The following is a 16,688-nucleotide window of genomic DNA, read 5'->3' as shown; positions in this document are numbered from 1 at the left end:
GCCCGCGCCGACGGGCTCGACGACACCACCGGCGCCCCCGGCGTTCCGCCTCGAGATGGGCGTGGTCGGCCTCGCCGAGAACTACCACGCGTGCGTCGGAGGGGGCGGCTCCGTGCTTGAGGTGTCGTACCACGGCATGGCCGTCGCCATGGGCCGCGTGCCGCGGTTCTGCGTCCACGGGAAGCGGGCGGGCGGCGAGCGGGCCGACGGCGTGGCCAGCGCGGAGGCGACGTCGGTGCGCGAGGAGCTGCGCGGCCTGATCCGGAGCGAGCGGCAGATCGTGGGGGCGGCCGAGTTCAGCGTGGAAGGGGAGATCAAGGGCTTCGGCTATCTCCGCTGCAAGGCGCTCTGGTTCCGGGATGACAAGCGGAGGAGCCCGATCCCTCTGTGCCAAGTCGAAGCCTAAAGTGTGTGGCACGGGCTTTTTGTTTTTTTGTTTTCCTTCGTATAGCACGAATCTTGAGGCTATTGGATGGTCCAAAAATCGACGAATCTTGAGGCTACTGGATGATCCAAGAATCGACATGTTTTTCCCTAATAACATGTCATCACTTTTTTAGCAGCTTCCTTTTGTTTTTTTTTCTTCGTGTAGCACGAATCTTAAGGCTATTGGATGGTCCAAAAATCGACATGTTTTTTTCCTAGTGATATGTCGCCACTTTTTTCTAGCAACTTCCTTTTTCTTTTTATTAAGTGGTGATAATCGGGGCACATGTGAATGATTTAGTGTTTGGGTACATCGAAACAAATAAAACTGATTGTGGGTTAGATTTTTTTTCCCAACTCAGTTTTCACCGTTGTTATATCGTAAAATATCAGGTTGTAAAGACATAGAGTCAAACAATCTTACTAGATCTGAATCTAATTTGAGAAATATCCATAAACGACTTAAAAAAACTGTAAAACCTCAAAATCTTAAAAAAAAACTTCCAAATATATATTTTAGATAACTTCCAACCTTGATAGAAAAATGCTTAAGAAACTGCTTGATGACGTAGTAGCATCCGATCCCACTATCACCGATGAATTGAGCGGTGAAGCAGAGCATGCTGCCGTATCCACGTGACTAGATTGCAGGAAGGGAAGGATACGTTATATCCACAAGGGGAAAGGAGATAGACGACCTATGTTGAGTTTGGAGGTGGTTCTTATATCGAAGTATATCTCATCATCATTAAATACAATTCTACTATCTCCGTTTCAGGTTATAAGACTTTCTAACATCGTCCATATTGATTCGTCTCACAAATTAACCTATATCCGTGTAATTAGGTTTATAATTAGTTTATATTTAATACTCCAAATTAGTGTAATTAGATTTATAATTTTAAAACGGGAGTTTGGAGGTGCTTCTTATATCGAAGTATATCTTATCATCATTAAATTCAATTCTATTAAATATTTTAAAACGAGATTTAGAAAATACTAGAATTTTAGGTAACTTTTGGTGTATAGTTTCACACTTTTCACAGCTGGGCCCTGGCACCGTTCGCCACGAGAAATTGGACATTTTGCCACTGTCAAAAGAGGGTTTCGCTATAGTGCCATTCCGCCAATTGGATTCATTAAAATGCCACCTCCAAGTGATGCCAAACATTTCTTTTGCCATATTCACCATTTTACTCTATTTTCACCAATTTTTGTACCCGGGCTGACCAAAATACCCCTTTGGGTTGCTTCTTCCAGCTCAGCCCTTCTTCTAGCACATTGGCGCCGCCGTCGCCGCGACGCCCGTTGCCATGTTGATCTCCCAGTCCCAGTGGACTATATCGCGCGTTTTTTGGCGGGGAGCGAGGCAGGCTAGCTTGCTAGCTAGCCGCGAGCGGTGGGTCGGGAATGGCGAGCCGCCGCCGCATGGTGGTGCTGGTTGGGGTGGTGGTGGTGGCGGCGGCAGTGTTGTTGGTCGCCGTGGCCTCGGCCGGCGCGAGCGGCAAGTCGGCGCGGTTCGAGCTGCTCCGGCCGACCTGACGCGCATGCACCGGGAGCGGATGGCATTCATCTCGTCGCGCGGGAGGCGCCGCGTGGCGGAGACCGCGTCCGCCTTCGTGATGCTGCTCTCCTCCGGCGTGTACACCGGGACGGGCCAGTCGCATCCCGGTCCGCCGTCGCATCCGCCATCGTGCTGAGCACATCTTCAATGTTTCTTTCTACACACGCGTACATGAGTTGTGATCTGGTTGTGTATATATTCTTCATGGACAAGTTCATTCTTTTATCTTTCTTTTTGAGCGGAGGTTCGTTCTTGTTGTTGCATGTATGTTCATCATCATCATCATAGGATTTAATAAGGCAACAAGTTAAATTTCCCACCGGAGGCGGCTGGATCCCCTTTCCTCGGCTTGAAAATAGAGTGAGCTGAGCTAGAAGAAGCAGCAGTCCTAAAGGGGTATTTTGGTCAGTCCGAGGGCAAAAATTGGTGGAAATGGAGTGAATATGGTGAATATGGCAAAAAAAAAATGCTTGGCATAGCTTGGGGATGGCATTTTAACGAATCTAATGGGCGAAATGGCATTATAGCGAAACCCTCTTTTGATAGGGGCAGAATGTCCAATTTCTCGTTGGCCGCGTGAAATTGATCCACGATTGAATCCCAAAAGCCCCAAAGCCCCACACACTCCTCGTTCTCCAGCCACCTCCAGCCCTACTATGCCTCGCCCAAAGCGCCGCCGGTCGCCCTTGCCGCCGCCGGCGCCGCCTGGCTTCCCCACGGAGCGGAAACACCATCTGCCGGAGCTGCAGCCTCCAGCGGTGGCCGCGGCGTCTCCTGGCGTCGCTGGAGTTCCCGCCGATCTTGGCGACGCGCTCCTGCGCTGCGGCAAGCTCCTGGACAAGCTCCTGGAGCACGAGGACGGGTGGGTCTTCGCCGAGCCGGTGGACGCGCGCGCCCTCCGCCTCGTCGACTACTACCTGCGCATCTCCGACCCCATGGACCTCGGCACCGTCCGCCGCCGCCTCGAGCGCCGCCGCTACGCGGACCCGTGGGCGTTCGCCGCCGACGTCCGGCTCACCTTCAACAACGCCATGTCCTACAACAGCGCGGGCGACCCCGTGTACGAGAGCGCCGCCGAGCTCTCCGAAATCTTCGAGGCCGGGTGGCCCTCCGTTCTCGCGGCGCCACCGCGCCCGCCCGACGCCGAGCGCAAGCGGAGGCTCAGTGGTTTGCTCCCGCGGCTGCCGGTGGGTGCACAGGTGACGGTGGCCGAGATCATGAAGAAGCGGGACGGGTGCCTGCGGGAGGTGAACGGGATGATGGAGGTGGACCTGGACAGGGCGGACTCCGCGACGCTGGACGAGCTCGACCGGATGGTCGCGGAGCACGGGGCCGCCCTCGCCGGCGTGGTTAAGGTGAAGCAGGTAACATCTGGCAGTGTGCTTTTGCTCTTAATCCTGCTCTTTAGCATTTCAGTGAACCCCCTGGAATCTGTACTCATCGCGTCTGTTTATAGCGTAGCAAAATCTTTGCATTTTCTTTGCAAAAAGGCAGTCCTTTTCGAATGTTAATAGCAATGATGGATATTGCCAAGTTCGGGTGGGATGTAGGCTGTGCCCGCGACGTAATTTCGGTGTGTCCGATTTGCACAAAGGAGGATAGTGACTGTGGAAAGGGGCGTTTTGTGTTGAAATGTTATTTGTAGGGTGCGTTGGTGATCACTGATCAGGAGCACAATGCAAATTTCAGTGGATGGACTATCAGTCTATTCACAGTTGGGCTCCTAGGATGATGGGGATAAGTTGATGGCAACATTTTCCTGCTTGGTTATTTTTGCACCTGGCAATGCTCAGAAAAAGGATGGTGTATGAAAATGGCTTGCGTGCACTGCTAATTGTGCTAGTGACTATGTTGCTCTGTTGCTGGTAGAAACTTTTGAGGCTTTTTGTTCTGGTCAATGGTGATTAAACCTTTCCTTCTGGCAACACTGATTCCCCTGATGGGATGGCGTTAGGTATTGCGCATTACTGAATGTGGTGTGGTGTGGTAGAAACATTGTTATGCATTTCTTCTAATGGAAAGGAGAGGGGTTTCCTCCCTCTAGCTCAAATAAAAAAAATAAAAGAAATATCACAAATTGAACATGCAGATCAACTATTTGAACGGATCGGAAAATTTTATTTATGGGCCCTAAGCCTGGCCCCATTATGTAACGTGGCATTCCACCTGTACATACTTAGTTCGAGCAAGCTCAAAAAGTGCTCAATCGTCATAAGAGGAACACAAAATAATGTGTTGAACTGAGTATTCAGTATATCATCAGATTATTTTCGGATCCAGTTGTATATCTCTGTGTACTTTAGTTCCTCTCCATTTTATGTTTCCAACAATATGAGTTGAACTTCTGTCGTTCAGTAAAATACCAGGCTCCAAGTACTAGTTTGATTCACTGTTTGCTGTTATCTTGAACTGTGCTGGTCTCTGGTATCTGTTTTTGACATTTTTGTTCACTTATCTTTACTCCTTTCGAAAGAAGGCAATGATGGTGGTAGTGAATCTGTCACCCCACCAACTCTATTGTGTAGAGTACTATTTTACCAAATACTCCATGTTTTTACCTACTCTTCTTTCATATGCTTTAATATTAAAAATAGTCCTTCTAACTCTATCTTATTTCATTTCTACAGCACATGTTTATTATACAAAGACACATATAGGGACAAAATTCTCCCCAAACCATCAAACTAATCTGTTCCAAGCAATATTAGCACACATATAATATATTTTAATCCATAGAAAGCACGAGTATTTAGCTAGTGTTGTGTAAAAAAACTGCATGTGGATAGTGGACCAATAAATAGTTGTCATGAATTCAGGCAGACATATCATACAGAACACTGAGTCAGGAGAGTCATTTTGTCATTAAGACGCTCCTCTTTCATTGCATTGTTAATCTACCTTTTTTTGGGAATACATATCACTATATATGTCTATGAATAAGATCTGATGTTGTGTGCATTCCCCATTCAAGATAGTAAGTGCCTTCAATTTAACTAATGGAAGTGCCATTTCCATTGCACGGGTACATTTGAATTTCTTTATAGTTGTCTTTGTTATACACTGTAGCACTATAGTACTTGTATTGTATCTACACCACTATATTCTTGCCCAATCAAAATGATTATAGTGCATCTACGCAACTATAATCTTGCCCAATCAAAACGATTGTAGTCTTATACTACCTCCGTCCTAAAATATAAGCGATTTTGATTGGGTGGGACATAGCCTGTCCAGACTCGTAGTATTAGGATGTCTTGTCCAGACTTGTATTATTAGGATATGTCCCATCCAATCAAAATCCCTTATATTTTGGGACGGATGGAGTACATTCTATTCTCTTGATTGATCAGTCAATTAATTTGTCAGACCGTAAGATTTCTAGCACTCGAACAAAGGGCTGTATTAATCAAATGAGTTATTTAACCTACTTATATCATTACATTTTCAAAATCACTCCCCCTTCCTCACCTTTCAATGTGTGGCTTTGTTCTGCTCGACATATAGTTAGGTTCACTATGGTCCTGTACTGATCTGACAGAGAACATTCAGTAATGCGCTTGTCCATATGACTGCAAACTGAATGCCTTGTGAGCTTCTTGTTATGCATGGCATTCCTCACTTATTATTTTATTTGATTTTGGTGTGGGGCTTCGGGCTATCTTTTTTATGAAAACAGTTTATTCTGACACCTATCACTTGAACTATTGCACTGAAGTAATCAATTTTTTATCTATTCATGTTAGGAGTATTTAATAGGACACCATTTGCCAACTAACTAAACAATGATAAGTTGTTATGATTTATCAGCTATACGTTGTTATGAGGTTTCTTTCTATTATATATAGACAAGGGTAAACAATTTCAGCATTTCTAAGTGTAAAATTTTCACTTGATACCATAGAATTGGTCTATGCACAAAAAGACAAGACAACCATACTTCACCATGTGTGTATTCACACATGTAGTTAGTGAAGTCTGGCTGCTTTTAATACCCGTGTTTATACTTCCCAGCTCAGATGCTTAACAGTTGACAGTAATAACATATATATCCAGTAAAGACGTGTTTATGGTCTTATGGTGCAGATGTAGATGAATATATGCAAATCTTGACGTCACACATTATACAGATAGCTGCTATGACACTAAGAATCATATTGTACATTTTTTAGCATCGTCATAGATGAGTCTATTCTTCCTTCGATTTTCTGTTCTATGTTTGATCTTTATGCTATCTTTTTTTCTGAACTGTAGGAGCCATGAGTGGTGGATAATCAAATTTCAGAAGGTCCTGCAAGATTCTACCTCAGTGTCCCTTTTTTGTCGAGGTTCCTGCTCTGTGAACTGCTGATATATCTTTGTTTCAGAATGCTGTTGGCTTCAACAGGACTTCGTGAGACCATGAGTCCATAACACCGTAGTTATCATATCCTAGATATGTCAACTTTGCATTTTGTCAGATGTCATACCGTTGTGTTTGTAAGTTGGAACAAGCGGGGGTTGTATGTTGGGATCAGGGTTTTCTGATACTGAAACGTTTGGTGAACTAGAAGGGGAAAATATGCAAAAATATGCAGTGCAAACTCTTATGTAGTGTAAAACTGAAAACTATTATATGATACATAATATATGTCTGAAATGTCTATGTTATTATGAGTAATTCTTTCTCAGTGTTGTATGCACACATAATATAGGATACATAATATAACTCTTATCTCGCTGTTTGTGTGTCACTCAAATAATTATGAAAAAAAAATCAACAAAATTAGATTAATATGTGATAAATCAATCAACAAACATGCAAGTTAAAATTTAACTTCTAAAGTTGCAACGAAAAAAATAAATTAAACTATGTCTAGTTAACGCATATTCACAGTTATAATTTTTTTCGTTGTAACTTATAGAAGTAAAATTTGATCTTGTATGTTTGTGAAGTGGTTTATCATATATTAATTTATCTTATTGATTTTTTTAATTTTTTTCTCAACTATTTAGATGACATGTAAACAACGAAATGATGTCCCTCAAAAGTATAAAATAGTTTTCCCACAGGGAGAAAATGAAGCAATAATATTACTAATCTAGGTGTTAGTTTTTTTAAAGTAAAGTACACCGCCGATCTTTAAAATTGGGCAAGGAGTTATTTAAATCCACAATCTTGTTTTAATGAATCATCATGGGTTCAAAGCCCATCCGACTGGGCTGATATGCATACATGGTTGTCCAGTGTGGCCATAACTTTGCACTTGGCCCCCTCCGTACCTAGTCGATCCGCTTCTTCCTCAAATATCATCTCTTCTTCATTGTTTCAATTTATGGTTGCGGTAGCGGTGACAAGGATGGTAGCGGAGACCCGGTTAGGGTGGCAACGATGAAGGAGGCGGGTAGGACGGTGCTAACAAGGGAGGCGGCTAGGGGTATTCCTAAAGTGTGCCGGTAGGAGAGGCCATGGCTACTTGAAGCAGCATGTCTTCTACAAGTGCCAAGAGAAAAAGGCCCGATCTCTCGTTGATTGTGCCCTTACTGCCGCAAGAATAACACAGTGAGCTCATTGCAATGATGTATGCTAATCGGGTCGTATTTTCTTCACTCGTCCTCCCACAAGGTTAGGTTCATCTCCCGCCTCGACACCACCGATTGCACCGCCATCATCAACCTATCGACTGCCGACCAAACGTGCTACCCAAATCGCATCTCCGTCCACCACAGAGTGCCCATGATCGCTGACATCGCCCTTGGAGTCATCACAATAGTGCCGAGCGGAGGGGGAGGGGGAGTGGGAGCTATTGCTATGGATAGAGGAAATATTTTGAGAAGTGGGTCAACTGGGTGTGGATGAGGCTAACTACAAAGTTGCTGCCACACTAGACGACTACGTCAACGGTCAATGGTCAACACAGTCAGACATGTTTTAAACTCGTGATGATTTATTAAAACAAGATCATAAACCTAAATGTCTGATTTACAAGATAGTGAAGCTAAGTGACACCTCATTCTAGCTTTAAGGATCGACATTGTACTTTACTTTTTTTTTTACCTTTTTTACTATAAGATTGAGTCAAGAAATCATTCGGTTTTTCATCTAGTGTCTCACGCCAGATGGCAGCCATCAAACCGTTCATATTTTGACTGATATGGGGTAAAAAAAAAACATTCGAATGATCATTAGACAGTCCTATCGTGAAAATATTGATAACATAAGTGTGTAAAAGTACTCAGCGATCATTCGTGCTACAAATAGCAATATAGTCGCATACCACAAACCACTCATGCATATATCACCGGCTCATAGCTGTCCGCGCGCAGCTGACGAGGAAGGTGTCTCCGAGAAATTCAGGACGAACAGGCGGCGGCGGGATGGGGGCGCGCCCTTCGAGCATGTCCACGACGTCCGTCATGCCGGGCCTCATGTCCCGGCTATGCTGCGTGCACCACAACGCCACCTTCACGACGACCTCCACCTCCTCCTCGTCGACGCCAGCCGCGCCGCCGCCGTCGCCGCGCGCCATGGTGGCGTCCACCACCTCCATGAGCCGGCCTTCCTCCATCCTGTCCCGCATGACGCACGGGAGGAATTCCTTGGTGAAATCCGGCGGCGCCCGCGCCTGCGAGGCGCCCCCGCTGCCCGCGAGCTCGAAGTTCCGGCGTCCGCCGACGAGCTCGAACAGCATCATGCCGTAGCTGTACACGTCGGACTTGGCGGACAGCGCGTTGACCAGCATCTCCGGCGCCATGTAACCGAGGGTGCCCCTCCAGCGCGTGTCGACGCTGGTCAGGTCCCTCCCGATGGACATGGAGATGCCGAAGTCGGAGACGTGCGCCCGGAAGTCGCCGTCGAGGAGTATGTTCGCCGGCTTGATGTCCAGGTGAAGGATCTGGTTCTTGCACTCGTGGTGCAGGTACGCGAGCCCCTTCGCGACGTCGACGGCGACGTGGCGCCTCCGCTCCTCGCCGGAGAAGAGCCAGTAGTCGAGCGACCGGTTCTCGTAGAATGGGTACAGCAGGTACCGGCCGCCGCCGGGCTGGAGGCAGTATCCGAGCAAGCCTACCAGCGCGTAGTGGTGCACGCTGGCGACGATGGTGATCTCGCTCAGGAAGTCGGCCTCGCCGACGGACTCATCACAGACGATCCGCTTGACGGCGACCGCCGTGCCGTCGTCGAGGACGCCCCTGAAGACGGTGGCGGAGCCGCCTCGGCCCACCACGCAGCCGAAGTTGTCGGTCATGGCCTGGATCTCGCCGTGCGAGTACTCCCGGAGCAGCCCGTCGATGCGAAACGCGGCGCGCAGCCGCTCCGCCTGCACAAGGGGACGCCCCGCATCTTCTTTCTTCTCCGGTGGTAGTGGTTCCGCCGCAGTAGCCGCCGCCGCCGCCTTGCGGCGGAGGCGACGCTCGATGCAGGAGAGAAGTGCTTGATAAGGCTTCCAGATGCAGTACACCACGAGAGCCACGATCGTGCCGATCAAAATGGCGACGCCATGGTCATTTCCAGTGGTTGCTTCCACACTCACGACCACTACAGTAACTACAGCAAGGAATGTTCCGGAAACCGTCTTCTCCTTCCAGCTTGAGAAGGAGCAGAAGTATAAGCAAGCAGTGGCGACGTAGGCCACTGATTCAACAGCTAACTTTGCCCCGACGCTATGACGAGCAAAGCCAAAACGGACCGCGAGGAACAGGATAACCACAGTTGCCGTGCGCAGAAGGAACTTCCCTGTGTTGCCTCGCAGACAGGCACAGCAGCAGCAGCTTCGTGCTTGAGGAGGATCAACAACTGAGCCGGCCTCTACGTCTGGCATAATGTCTACGCACCACAGGCAAAAGCAAATGCAGCAAAGCTTAAGCTATTGGAAACGAACGAAAAACAGTAGAGTCTGAAAAAGAGGACAGGAGCACGAGAGGTACTTATTGGCCTTCTAGATATCGCCATCTCCAAACAGAATGATGTGATCTAGCAAGAGGGACAAGTTGTGGCCTATAGATGCCGATTTTGAAGTCAAATGAGCAGTTGTTGGAAAAGTAGATGATTTAACATACAAAGAAGCAGGTGTCGTTGTAGACTGAGCGCGCTGGCATGAAGTGAGTTATATAGGACCAGTTCGAATGAGCATGCAATGATGCAAATATCAACTAGAGTTGACATCTTTCCGCATCGCGGCGATCAGATCGGTACTAGACTACGGCCGTGTTTAGTTCACCCTCAACTACCACCAAATTTTAACTTTTCATCACATCACATCGTATCACATCCAAAACTTTCCTACACACATAAATTTTCAACTTTTTTTCAAACTTCTAATTTTTTTCAGGAACTAGTACCTTCCTTCAGTTGTGTGGGATAGCGGCATCGGTGCGTGATGGTGGTGTTATTTTTTTCTTTTCCTAACTTTAATCTATCAGGTTATAGTCTTATAATTTTTTCTACTATATTCAATGAAACTTTGCATTAACTAATTAAGTGTCGGTTTCTTAGAATATCTTTCTCGTTTTCCTTTAGCACACTTTTCAAACAATTAAACGGGGTGTTTTGTGCCAAAAAAATCTCTTAGAAAATCAATATATATATATAGTTCAAGTTTATAATAATTAATATTTGACTAATCATATATTATTTTTTGAGGGAACAAGTAAGGAGCTCCTACAATTCACGGTTTATAAGGAAAATCGGATCAAAAACCTTACGTCGGCACGGTCAATTTATAAATAACCAGCGAAAACCCTCACATTGACATAATGAACCCAAGAACAGCAGTCCAACAAGGGAAAAAAACTCCTAAAACGAAGCATTCAAGAAGGTTACATCGACAGAACGGTGACACCGTCCGATCCAAACGAATCTAAGGTTTTCACCCGGAGAATTCCCTTAAAATAGAGTTGAAGCTCCAATAGCAACACCTATAAGAAGGTGAACGACGTTCGAGGGCATCGCTGTTGCTAGCACTGGCAAGCAGAGCAAAGCTTTTACCTCGGAGTCCCATTCAACCATAGCAACCATAGCGGAAGCCACCAAATGTCACCTGGCTATTCACATCACCTGCACAATGGCCTGACTCCAACGAGAGGCGGAGCCGGACTGACGGCGCCAACAGTCCGGCTCCACCTAACAGCCACACAGGCCGCCCAAACTCCGTCGTCTCGCCGCCACCATCGGGGGCCCGACCTCACCCGACCCCGACTGAGGACGCGTCGGGTCTGGACCTAGAGGAGCCAGGTCCGGCCATCCCCCTCACACCACCACCACCGGCCGATGCCATAACGCTGCCACAACACCGGATGCAGGGAGGCAGGCCACCGAAGCCGGAGGTGACTAGAGACACCCCAGATCTGGCCGGAGGAGAGGACCACCGGCCATATCCAGCTGTCCCCGTGCTGCCCTCGCCGTCGTCCCGGGACAAGGAGGCCGCTGGTGCCGAGTGGGGAGGAGCAGCCGTCACCGCCGGAAACCCCAGATCCGGAGAAAATGAGGGAGGGAGAGAAGAGAAAGGAAGAAGAAGGAGAGAGGAACCGCCGTCGGCAGCGGCGACGCGAGCGGACGCGGCCGGGAAGCCCCCGCGCACACGGCCTTTTCGCCTCCCGTGTCGCCTAGAGTGAGTGGCACGGGAGTCAGGGAATCCCAAAAGTGACTAATCATATATTAGTGACTTATCTCGCTTTGCGTGCTACAAAATTTTTAGCAGAACAGCTAGCTCTAACTCATTCGATCTTTCCATTTTTTAGTCACGTTCCTGTCACATAAATTCTACTTTTGTCGCCGATAATCTTTCCAATAGTATGAAAAATGCTACGTATATACGACATTTTGCCTACGATCTTCGTACAGTCAACGTGTACGACACAGGGTAAATAACGTCGAGCGCGCACACGCTGCAATCCAAGAGCGCCCTGAAGCTCATATCCATACTTGACCTTGCATGGATAAAACTTGCTTAATCCAAGCCAGGCCCGGTCACATGAGAAATTTAATGTTAAACATCTAAGTACAATTACCATATAAAATCGACTAAAAAAATTACTCTAGGCTGTACCATGAGGCTTACGAGATGACATGCCAAGACGTATGTAATGAGTTTGAGCTTTGGATAAGGGCTCCCATTTTTACGTGGGACCAAAAGTTGCAACTGTTACACTAAGGCTGGGAGAGGGAAAAGTGTTTCATTGTATAATGAAAAGATTCTAGAATGTTACTTATCACACAATAAAAAGATTCTAGAATATTATTATCACATCATTCATTCATCATTCATTTTTTTCATATTACACCCAACTACTTTCTCACCCCTAACTATACCTCATTTAATGAGACATCATTGTCTTTTTTTTCTTTCTCCTTATTTTCCAAAACAATCTAAAATCTCATAATTATGGGACACATTACATCATCCATACACACACCCCACAGTACCACACACACATCGATGCCCATAATTGAATGTTACTCACTTCATCTACTTTTGATAGTTATATTTCATCTTGGCACAATTGACCGATGATAAGTAACCATTTAAATATGCTACTAGTTATTCCTCGTAAACAAACGATTCATTAATATTTACATTTTTCGATGCCCATGTAGCCAATATTGTGTGGAAGAATATATAGTCACACATTAAATTCAAGAAAGTCATTAAGAGGATAGGTGGTTGGATTGAAATATGCCTATCAAAAGTAAATTTTTCAAATTTGAAAATATGTCTATCAAAAGTATATGGATGGAGTACTTCTTTCAATAATATATTTATTGAAATAAAATAAAAGGTATTTATAAAAAATCTACTAATATCAATTTTATTATATTATGAGTTAAAATTTATCATGTTTGATTACCCGCATGCTGAAAATATTTTTATGGGCTAAACAAACCATATTAAATTAAATAAAAATGATTATAACCCTATTTTATTAGAGGAGACAAGTGCATGCCAACACAAACAAGGGGCTCCATATCATATAAATGGTGCGAGAGATATAAGCAGACAAGCCTTGTTGTAATATTAGTTGTTCTGACGCATAGGAGTATATGAAATGGTGCAAGGATTTGCGTTGGTTGTGAGTTGTGATCTTACTGAGTTCATTCCTACGTACGCATGCTCTCGTTAACCGTCTAATTTTACAAACATCCTAGTATAAAATGATGATTAATACATGCCGAACAATTTAATGTTCATATACCTATTCGTCTTTGTATTTAGTTGTCTTTCATATAAACCTGACTTAGGTGCCAGAAACAAGTCTATATGGTGACCAGTTCGGTGCAAAGGACCAATCAGCGATGAGCTATAGTAGATTTGTAGGATATTGACCACATCAGATCTGAGGTCTACGACTTTCATTTCTACAGCATTCTCCAACCTGCTACCTCTGCTAAACAGGATGGAGCTGCAATCAACTATTTTTGTTTACTTCGGACGAATTAACTCGTTCCAAAAACTTAGAAACAATCTGATACAGAATCTGCGTCACTATTGTGCTATGGCCATCACCATTCATGGCTACAAAGAGTAAAGAAAATGTCTGACTGCCCTAGCTATTCTTTCATCCACGAGCATTGATATCGTTTCATCTTAAATCTCATGTATCGCATTAAATTTTACACGAATATTGCAAAACCTTAACAGTGAGCATGCCCTAGTTGGTCCGGATATTCATTTTCTGATATAGACTTCTGAACTGCTAAGTCAATTGGGTGTGCTCGGGCAATTGGAGCAGGATTATTTACTCTACTCCACTTGAATTCATGGGTCAACAGACTCATCAGAGTCACTCCTCTCTGCCTCAGCTTCTTCACCGTTTGCAGCGGGTCGTTGAACATTACGCTTGGTTGCTGGAGCAGGTGCAGCTTTCTTGCCACCTTCTCCCGCTCCAATTACGCTAGCATTCTGGTCTATCAACTGAGTCAAGGAATCTTGCACATACAGTGATAGGAATACATATAGCAAAAATTATTTTCATACGTAAACATGGCATGGAATGGCTCAACAAGAACCAGTCAATTAGTGAACCAGAAGCAGTCAGATAACTAGTAGCAGGTATTGTTATTTCAACATAACAGCCTACCAAGAAAATGATGCTTGCCTTCCAAGTTCCAACAATACGAGATGTTGAAGTTTAGGCTCGGCACCATGCTCAAAAAGTTCATGGTATTACCATTGTCATCAAGATAAGGAACTCATTATTATATATAGTTTATTAACTTCTGATTAAAAAGCAGTAACTTCAAGCAATGGTTGTTCATGAGCCAATTACAAACTAAACGACAAAAAACCTGTCAACTAAAGATATATAAATAAAAAACAATTAAATTTTTACTCAACTGTAATTAAGGTAACATATGCTATAATTTGATAAAACCATCAAAACCAAAAGGATACTGACAGATACTCCATGCATAATATTCATGAGATGCTTTTCAACTCGGTGAACCAGTTCTGCCTGTAAACATGAGTGAATGGAACAATAACAGTTATGATTGACAAAGTGCTTCCATGAGGAGCTAAAGGGAAGGCATTGAATACATTTAAGTCAGGCTCTCTCCGGAAACGCCGCCTTCGTGCATCCCTCATTGGAGGAGTAAGACCATGTGTGTATTCAATTCCTTCTGGAGCAGGATCATCTTCTTCTCTTACCATAATCATCTGTTACAAACTCAATGTAAGATTCTTAAAAGCCTACAATTGATAAAACAGATCTTAAACAAATCTTATCCTTTTACCTGACCAATATCAGCTGTTTTAATTAGCACTGAATCATTGTATGTCTTGTATGACTCCATAACAGTTGGGAGATCTAAGAGAGATGCTGGAAAGCTTTCATTTCCAATCATAAATGTGCCACTTCTTCCATCCTCTGTAGCACGAAAAAAGAACACCAATCCACAAGTCAAAAAAGATTAACTGAAAATTTCAGTGATAACAGTACTAGAGTATTACAATACAAGTTGTATCCATCAAACAGAAATAGACCATTGTTTTGAACCAAAATTAGAAGTGAGTAGAGAAACTAGACATGCACAAATAGAATGCTTTAGAAAATATTAGCACAAACCACATTTCCAGAATCTAAAGAGTAGAACCTGTCGAGTAAGAACATTGCATTACACCATGAGAAGATACAAATTCTTCAAAGTATAATTACTGGACTTTAGTCATTTTTTATATTGCTAATAGTGATTAGGCAATTGGACGTCTTAGAAAGTAACCGTAGCAAATATTACATTTGTGGAAAAAGGAAACGTTAAGAGAATGATACAAGGAAACAAGATTTCCAAAATCGTAAAGTGTGCTATTATCTGCATTCCCTTCATAATGTATTATTTAAATATGGCATCTGCTGCTAAATGGATTACTCAATATGTCATCATTCTCAGATCTCTGCAGGTAAAGAGTAAAGAGCACAGAGATCAGATCCCCGCAACTGGTAACCCGCATCAGAAACCACAAGCTTGCAAAGCATTGCCCTTTAATATATGTGTACAGGAAAGATAATTCTTGCTGCGTTGAAAATACAGTACCAATAAAAAAAATCTACCAACACGCTATACTGCGGACTTATGACCTAACACCTATATGACAACACACCAGCATATGTCCACTCAAGTGAGGAACAACCCATCGGAAGCGTTCCCTGGTGTACCCGCACTTCCACAAGCACAGAACGGAGGTTTTCCACTTGCACTCGCACAGCATAAACGGTATGCGCATTTCGCCGAACAGCGTAGGGTCACGGTACCTCGCTAGCGAATTCCCAACAAAACCATAGCTTTTGACGCGCAGCTGTTATACGACAGGCCTACGCGCATGCGGAAGCTAAATTCTACTGACAGAAAGAATCACCTGAGAAGGAGAGATCGAGGGAGGCGTCGTCGGGGTTGGAGGATGACGCGCCGGCGGCTTGGTTCATGAGGCGTTCGATCCGCTCCGCCACGGAGGGGGCACACGGAGGATGAACTGCTGCTCCATCTCAAATTCCCAATTCCGCCGGGAGCACAGCACCGCGGCGCCCTCCAAGATTGCAAATTCGACGAGCAGCCAATTTACGGTCTCTTCCGCCGTTCTCTGAATTTATCCTGGTGGAGAGTAGTTGCCGACTATATATTGGTTTAGTCGGTAAAATTGAGAGGATCACTAGTGGGCCGGAATAACTGACCACGGGCCCTTCCTGCGGAGGAATAAGTTCATATGAGGTCCCTTAACTTGTCAAAGAATCCGATTTACGTCCTAGACTAGAAAACCGGACACAACATATCCCTCAACTATCAAAACCGGTGAAACCGGTGCAGATTAGGTCCCTCGGCGGTTTTGAGGGTGGTTTTGGCTAACGTGGCGCCTACGTGGCTCACTTGACTCGGTCTTCATCTGACGTGTCATTGACGTGGCGCTTACGTGGCAATTCGATCCGGAAAAATAATAAACCCCGTGGGCCCCACATGTCAGTCTCACACAGAAAATAATAAAAAATGGTGGGACCCACGTGGGCCCCACATGTCAGTCCAACTCACCCCCCTTCTTCCTCCTCTCCTCATCTCCCCTCTTCATCTCTCTCTCCTCTCCCCTCTCCAAGCGACGGCGGCCGCTCCTCTCCCCCCCACCTAGGGGCCGCCGCGCGCCGCTCCCCCCCGCTAGTCCCCGTGCGCCGCTGCTCCTCTCCCGCCCTCCCGCCGACCGCCGACGCTCGCGCACCACCGCTCCTCTCCCTCCCTCCCGTT

General features: G+C 45.3%; 2 protein-coding genes and 1 pseudogene across 2 annotated transcripts; 1 reads left to right on the top strand and 2 right to left on the bottom strand.

Annotated features, from left to right (window-relative positions):
- Window positions 1–2,560: 2,560 nt before the first annotated feature.
- Window positions 2,561–6,647, top strand: LOC4326247 (transcription factor GTE3, chloroplastic). Its single transcript, XM_015779795.3, has 2 exons — window positions 2,561–3,354; window positions 6,242–6,647. Exons 1-2 carry the CDS (start codon window positions 2,647–2,649, stop codon window positions 6,248–6,250), a joined length of 717 nt encoding a protein of 238 aa, XP_015635281.1. The 5' UTR covers window positions 2,561–2,646; the 3' UTR covers window positions 6,251–6,647.
- A 1,618-nt stretch (window positions 6,648–8,265) lies between these two features.
- LOC107276791 (probable receptor-like protein kinase At5g20050) lies at window positions 8,266–9,786 on the bottom strand. Its single transcript, XM_015779710.3, has one exon. It carries the CDS (start codon window positions 9,784–9,786, stop codon window positions 8,266–8,268), a length of 1,521 nt encoding a protein of 506 aa, XP_015635196.2.
- A 3,572-nt stretch (window positions 9,787–13,358) lies between these two features.
- LOC4326246 (transcription initiation factor TFIID subunit 7-like) lies at window positions 13,359–16,046 on the bottom strand (annotated as a pseudogene).
- Window positions 16,047–16,688: the final 642 nt, after the last annotated feature.

Source organism: Oryza sativa, chromosome 1 (genome assembly GCF_034140825.1).
Source record: "Oryza sativa Japonica Group chromosome 1, ASM3414082v1".
In the NCBI taxonomy this organism is placed as follows: Eukaryota; Viridiplantae; Streptophyta; class Magnoliopsida; order Poales; family Poaceae; genus Oryza; species Oryza sativa.
The sequence above is the reverse complement of the archived record's forward strand: the minus strand, read 5'-3'. Positions and strand labels throughout refer to the sequence as shown.

What these genes read in the sequence shown, in the direction of transcription:
- LOC107276791 (XM_015779710.3), bottom strand. Translation starts at nt 9,786, where the DNA reads ATGCCAGACGTAGAGGCCGGCTCAGTTGTTGATCCTCCTCAAGCACGA.
- LOC4326247 (XM_015779795.3), top strand. Translation starts at nt 2,647, where the DNA reads ATGCCTCGCCCAAAGCGCCGCCGGTCGCCCTTGCCGCCGCCGGCGCCG.